Below are 7659 nucleotides of genomic sequence, written 5' to 3'. Positions count from 1 at the left end.
TTATTAATAAAATAAAACTGTGTGTATCAATCTTGTTGGCAAATATCATAAATCAGAGATATATCTGCAAATATTTAACTATCAAATTGAAATTATCATTTAGCTCGATTTCAGGCCAATTGTAATATGTAATATAATAAATATTTCTAAATAGAAATTAAATTTAAGCAAATATCGATATTTAAAAAAAATTTAAAATAAAAAATCCTTCACAAAATGAAGAGTGTGGAGGTACCTATTCAGAATCAGAAGCTAAGGCAGGCAGAGGACAGAGCTTTTCGAATTAGTTTCTGGCTTCAAAAAAAAAAAAAGAAGCATATGCTCAAAACGTCACCAAGTAAATAAATTACTACCGTAGCTTTTAAAGGTGATTCTTCTCTTAAAAGTCTAATTTCTTTATATATATATAAGGTAGTTCAATAGATGAGGGTGCTCAAAATATAACCCAGAAGGACCCTAAGACAATCTAACTCGGGTAATAGACTAAATATCAATCCCACAAAATTTGAAAGAACAAGAATAAAAGAACATGAAAAATATATCACCCTCCAAGGGATAGTCTAATAATAATTACATCACAAGGTGATGCAATACACGTGGACATCTGTAGGGGTAGGAGCTTTGTCCAAGGCTTGCGGTATGTGCAGGAAAATTACACTGTAGTGCATTTGAGGTAACAGCTCTTTGTGGTGTAGAGAGATGAGTAGCATTTCTGAATTATAGTCTCTTTGCCTCAGATTTAATATTTCTGTAACATCACTCCAAATGAGACCAAACCAGAGCCCTATAAAATGAAATTTTAATCTTTAGACTTATATTCAATATTTCTCTAAATAGTACCTAAAATTCTGTTTGCCCTATCACTAGCTTGTATCATTGTATGGCTGTCAAGCTTAGGCCTACCCATTAGACACTGTAGTATATAATAATTAACATATTTTAAAGTTAATTAGTGGATTAGTTGCTAATATTACTTTTATTTTTAAAGGGGAGTTGTTCTAGAAATTAGAGCTGACCAAATTATCAACATTACAATTAAAGTGATTCCTTTTATGAAAGTAATCAACTAATAAATATCAGCATTTCTGATTATTCCAATTATTGAAGACTCTTGTCAGAATAACTGCTTTAACAACTGAAGTGACTTATCCAAAACTATGCCAAAATCCTTTTCTACAGTCATTCTATTGAGTGGGTTTCCATCTATTTTAAATGTGTGATTCAAATGTGTCAATTTGACTCAATTAGAGATTACTTGCCAAATAGTTCTCCAAATGATCTAAGTCAATCTGTACTCGATATAGCCAGAAATACCCAAGAGTTTACAGTCATCAGCAAACTTTACCAATCTATTAATTATACTCCTATCAATACAATTAATGTAAATATGAAAACGTGAAAACCCAAGTTTTCACCTTTTTCGCACTCTCAAAGCAATAAGGGTCCAGTATAACTGGACTCCATTAATAACAACTTTATGCTTTTGCCTGTCTATCCATCCCACAGTTCAATTAACTAGACTGTCTTCAACCCCTAATGATGTGGTTTTCTTAGCTCTCTTATATGGCACTATATCAAAAGATTTTTTTAAAATCTATGTTCATCAACTTTACATTCCTTTCCATCATCCATATAACATTTAAGGAACATCAAATATCATCCTTGGAAAATGACAACAGTTTACTAAAGCAAAATTTTGCTATGGTGAATCTATCGGTTTTCATTTATGTACATATTTCAAAACATGATTTTGTAAGAATGACTAAGCTATAATTTCCAGTGGAATTTACTAATTGATTAATCATCTAACTCATTAATTTATTTCATTTAACTAATAAATTATTCTGACATGAGTCTTGGATAACTGGAATAATCAAAAACAGTAATAATAATAATAAGAAAGGCTCATATTGGTCAGTTGATTGATATCATAACAGGAATAGATTTAATCATAATCTTTATTATACAACACTTATAGATGCTCATAAGTAATCAATTATACTGATTATGTGCCCAGCTCTAATTTCCAGAACAACTCTTATCATCCCCTCTAAAAATAAAACTAACATCAGCAACTCTTCAAATAACTAATTTTCAAATATGTTATTATATACTAGTGTCTGATGGACAGGTCTAAGTTTGACAGCCAGACAGTGATATAAGCTAGTGATAGGGCAAATAAGGTTTTAGGTTTTACAGAAAAATTAAATTTCACTGGTTATTCTTCATTTCGAGTATTGTGTTCAGTCTTGGGCTCCTTACCTTAAGAAGGACATTAAATTGTTGTAAAGGGTTCAAGGCAGTGCTGGTAGGATGACATCTGAGATGAAAAGGTTGTTATACGAAAGCAGTTTAAGATCTCTGAAACTGTTTTCTAATTCTCTTGAAGAGTTATATGGGACTTGACTGAGGTATTTAAGATTGTTAAGGTAATTGATACAATGATAATGTTGATGTATCATCTTTTCGGACATTTAATGATGAGATGGTGGGCAAATATAAATTTGGCATGGTAGCTAAGACAGTTATACTTTTCTAAGACTAATAAGAGTAAGACTAAGTAAGAGGGTGCCTGGCTATTAGAATTTAGAATGAGTCGCTTTCACTTTCAGATATGGTGGATGCAGTAAAAATTAAACTAAAATTTATTATTCAGTTTATGGGAAGACTAGATAAATATTTTGAGTATTTGTATGGATAAGATAGTGATAACCTATCGCTGTCATATAATTAACTCTCCATCCACCGTCAGTACAAGTTAAACTCAAACGAGTTATAACCTACCGGGCCTTTTGTCTACATCCCACACTGTTGTGAATTGCATGTATGTATAAACATGCCCACTTGGTAATGGTTGAATTTCCAGTTCTTCTAAAAATTTATCATTACTTAAAGCTATTACACAGCCACAAACAAAGTTTGAAACTATCATGAAATTCAAAAATGTACGTTCTATCTTTTCTTTACCGTGCAATTTAAGAAACATAACTGAAATTGCGTTTCAACCCCTGAACAACTAAACTAATGATAAACACTAGTTAGCTAGATTTTCACTGTGGTTCATAAAAACGCCATATATAAACACTAGTACCGCACTTTAGAGAATAATAAAATAAAATGTAAGTAAGTTTTGTAGCCTATTTAGATTTCATATTGATAACATATTATTTATTTATTATATTAGAATTTTTTTGTGATCATGTGGTTTTGATATAATCTAGAAGGGAATTAAGTTTTTGATCCAATAGAAAATAGGCGTCATAACCTTCTACTATAAGCACATGGACAATGCATTGTCAGAAGACATGTATCATTGTATGTGTGTCTTAGGTGTTGAATGAAATGTATGCATTTATTTTAGTAGCATATAGGAATATGGTTATGCACTACTTAATTGTGCAATAAAGACGGTTTCTGATAAGCATCGCCGAAAGAATAATTTACGTAATTAATTCTGTAAGTAGCGGTTGTTGAATATTTATTGTTTTATATGATACAAGACGAACAATTTGTGTTAACAAAGTTAGTAACTAAGTGCGAGCCAAGAGTTTACTCAGTGGACGCAGTCGGCGATAGTGTCCCTGAACACTGTTTTTAATAACTTAGGCTTACGCAGTTGTTTCGTATTTTGTTTTATATGCTTTCTCCGTGATCCAGCTTTATTCTCACTGTCCTGATAGTAATGATTATTATTAATGTATCATTCTTGCTTTATACTTTATAGAATGCTGCATATGTCCAGCAGTGAAAAATACATTAAGGTGGAAGTAAAAAACTAGAACAGTAGACTAGAATTAGAAGACTGAAGAGGTGAATATAGTATACAGGTAAATCATTAAGAATGAACACAGTACCTTAAAGTTAAAGATATATAAATATTTATAATTTTATTGAGCTTACCAACAACAATAAGTTTGTTGCTCATAATTGAAAGAGGACAGTGCATTGTAGAGGGAATGTTTCACTTTCAGTATTGAAGGTCTAAAGTCATGTACCTAGATAAACTAGGACAAAAAAGTATAAACAAAGAGTAGTTTATTTTTGAAAATAGTTGTTTATAGTTTGCAAGAGGTTTAGAATGACTTGACTGAAATATCATTAACAGTAGGGAACCCAACTGATGAAACAATATATTCTAAGCCTTGTAAGTAATATAGTTTGAAAATTATATTTAATTAGCTATAGTCATTACTAAGGATATATATTTTAAATTCTGATTTATGTAGGTAGCTCACGTTGTTCAGAAGTTAATATTAATTGATTTGTGGAGTCAAAAATTGAGCTTGCTTTGTGGGAAACTACTGAATTAGATTGTGAAAGCAACAAATATTGGAGTAAGTTAAAATTAGGAGAGGAGAATGGATATTTTGTAAGTTAAGGATGCTTTTTGTGAGGGAAAATGAGAAAAACTAATTTTGCTGTGGAGCACAAAAGTAGATTGTCTAGAGCTAAGGAAGCAATCCTAATTCAATTGAATTGCTGTATAAAACAGTTTTGAACTTCTGGTATTGCATTAACATAAGGTAAAAGCAAGGTGATAGAAAAACCATTTGGTCTATTGAGATAAGCACCTACAACAGTAACATACTCAGTTTAAATATAGCCCATTACTTCCACTTAGCTTAGTAAAAACTGTTAAAAGCTTATAACTATTAATTGAAAAACAATTTTCTCAAAGGACAAATTTCTATCAAGGTTAGTAAAACTGAAAACAGTTAGCTCTAATATTAGAATTTGCATTTCCTACTTTTTTATTCTACCACCCATTCATGTTTTCCATATATTATAGTCAGTGATGATTGTATGAGGGTGATTAAGCTGAGGGATAAGGATGATAAGAATCAAAAATGTGATTCATCCATTTTCTTAAAACTCTTGTAATAAAGGCAACATTGATCAATCTAGACAGAATCTTGTTCCATAGGCTTATCACTCTATTGGAAAAATAAAACATCCTCAACTGGTAACATGTCTTGACTTTTCCAAATATTAAACTTATGACCTCTTGTACAATTTATCCTCAGAATTAAACATCTAAAAACCTGATGCATTAACTTCATTAATTTTGAATGCTTCAGTTAGATCATCCAAACTCTTCTTTTTTAAAGAGAGAATATGTTAAGGGAGCTCCAACTATCCTTAATTTTTAAGCCATCCATTTCCAGAATCATTCTAGTAGCCATCCTCTTAACCTTCTCCAGAACTTAATAACTAAACATCCTTCCTGAGGCAAGAGGGACCAAAACTGCATACATTACTGCAAATGAGGAGTATCTTGTGACTTATACATTGAAAACATGGCCTTTTTAGACTTGTAGTCAATATTTCTATTTATATGACCCAAAATTCTGTTAGCTTTACTACTTACAATTGAACACTGCTTATAAGATTCAAGAATTGTATTAACCAGTATCCCAAGATCCAGATTTTCCATGAAACTGGAAAATGAAAATATTAAATTCGGACAAGGAACCCACTTTGAGACTAATATTGCTTGGATGTTTCGCCAAGGTTTTGACCTGATGATGTCAAAACGTTGTACACTTGCTGTTATGTTAAACTTGTATTAAAGTTTTTCTTCATTACCCATTCAAGCCGTCCCGAAGAAAATATTAGTTGGTCAGGGAAATTAATTTTTAAATGTCGGAGAATGTGAAATATTGAAATGAGGATTTTAAAGTATAAAATTGTTTATATTCACATGAAAGAAGAAAACATCAGAAGATAGTTTCCATCTAGTGCGGTTGTATCTATAAAGATAAGTTCATCTTTCGGATCCACATTTTTAGCAATGTACAACTTGGCTGTAACATAGTATTTAAAGACAACAAGGGACCTATACATTGAGGCTGTCTCATCTACTAAAGTTTACAAAAAAAAGTACTCAATGCCAGTGCTACTTAAATAGTTATCATTCAAAATTTTCCTTAAATTAATTACATCAATGATGTATGAAAACAACCTATGTTAAAGGCCAACCACCCTGTTAGAAAATTAAAACTCTTATCAGAAGATGACTACTACCCTGACAAAGTTTATGTATAGGTTCCCTTGTCTTACGATTCTCACCATTAAGTATGACAAAAATAATGCATTGACACTATCAGATCTCTGTACAATGTCAAATATCTCAATTATTTGTTGGGGTGACAAAATTTCTGTGGAATGTATGTTCTGTACTTAAGTACTCGTGTTGGATCCATCCTTTGGCCTGTTATAAAGAACGAGGGAGTGTTTTTATGTTAATTTGAAAAATCTTGCAACTAGCCAAATACTTTCTGTGCAAGAGCATATAGTTATTCCTTTACTCTATGAAAGAATTCAGTTGTGAGGTTTTGAAAAGAAACTTAAAATGCATATGGTGTTGTGTAGATGTAAATAACATGTTGTATATTGAAAGTTTGAAAAATTGGGTGCTATCTGGTTTTGAAATAGTATTAACTTATTAAAGTTTGTTGCTGATGGAAAGTTTGGAAAATTAGCTTTTATTTGAACTTTTAGGTAATATCCAAAGCATATAAATTTACATACAAAAAGTAGTTTTATTGCACTATAACTTAAGAGTTTGGAAGTTTAATTGCCTACAAATTACATTACAATTTTAATATTATTAATTTTAATTTTACTAGTTTGTTTTAAAAACGTAATTGATGTTATATTACGTATGGTATATACTAATGAATAATACTTCTATAAAAAGCATTTAAAGGTTATTAGAAGGTGATTTGGCATGGTGCTAATCAATGAATTATAATTATTATTTCCCTTGTGTATTTAAATTGAAAGTTGGGCAAATGTAAATTTGAAACAAGGACTTCAGCCTATAATACTATATTCTATAGGCCTCACGAGAAGTAAATATGCACATTTTCTAATAGAAAAGGTGTGAACCTAAAATAAAACTGAATATAACTAAATTCTTGCATTGATAAAATGCATGAAAAATATTCCCTTATTTTAACAATCACTACAGTACAGGGTAATAATGTTTAATACAAAAAAAAGAAAAATATCATAACCACCTGCCTTAACTTTTCCTGGTAATGTTACCATAAACATTTTGTGTGTGATGTGCAATGCTAAATAAACGTGTAATAAAGATAGAGAATTACACATGTGCAATTGGCATTTTTCTCTTTCAAAATAATAAATCTTTTGTTTACTTTGTACTAGAATATTGTTGTGTATGGTATAATGACCAATTTTATACCTATAATAATCTTATTTTCCTCTGCCTTTAACAAGTATAAGTGGTGTGTGGTGTTACGTTTACTGTCCTTTTGTATAGAGAAGATGAACCTAGTTTCCACATATTTGATTGCCTAAATGTAATTTTGTACATTCTGTTCACTTCCACTGATTTATGTAGGCTCCATATGATTATTTATATAAAATTGTAAACTTTATCTTAACAGTTAAGTGTATGTAATCTACATTAACCTGTACCTACTAGTAATATTGCTACTTTGTCATATATTTAGTATTTTTTAGATGAATAATTAATGCTGTGAAGTACATCATATAAGCAACATAGTCCCATTCTAAGGCAACTTAGACATTTTTAAGCTTTTTTGTATTAAGATAATGTTGCGTCATCGAGGTCACGTGACTAGTGTGGCACCACCTATTTTCTAGAACTATCCTGTACCTTGGCGAATG

General features: G+C 30.7%; 2 protein-coding genes across 2 annotated transcripts in view; one reads left to right on the top strand and one right to left on the bottom strand.

Moving 5' to 3' along the window:
- LOC106462057 (GPI transamidase component PIG-T-like) overlaps positions 1-3072 on the bottom strand; it is a 91866-nt gene extending 88794 nt beyond the window's left edge. The window contains exon 1 of the mRNA XM_013921935.2: positions 2785-3072. Within this exon, the coding sequence (XP_013777389.1) occupies positions 2785-2986 (202 nt within the window). The 5' untranslated portion in view covers positions 2987-3072. The remainder of the gene's footprint in view (positions 1-2784) is intronic.
- A 229-nt stretch (positions 3073-3301) lies between these two features.
- Positions 3302-7659, top strand: part of LOC106462056 (protein Jumonji-like) — a 115339-nt gene continuing 110981 nt past the window's right edge. Inside the window, exons 1-2 of the mRNA XM_022389179.1 lie at positions 3302-3456; positions 3725-3827. The gene's annotated coding sequence lies outside the window, so the exon portion shown is untranslated. The remainder of the gene's footprint in view (positions 3457-3724; positions 3828-7659) is intronic.

Source organism: Limulus polyphemus, unplaced genomic scaffold (genome assembly GCF_000517525.1).
Source record: "Limulus polyphemus unplaced genomic scaffold, Limulus_polyphemus-2.1.2 Scaffold1085, whole genome shotgun sequence".
Classification (NCBI taxonomy): Eukaryota; Metazoa; Arthropoda; class Merostomata; order Xiphosura; family Limulidae; genus Limulus; species Limulus polyphemus.
The sequence above is the reverse complement of the archived record's forward strand: the minus strand, read 5'-3'. Positions and strand labels throughout refer to the sequence as shown.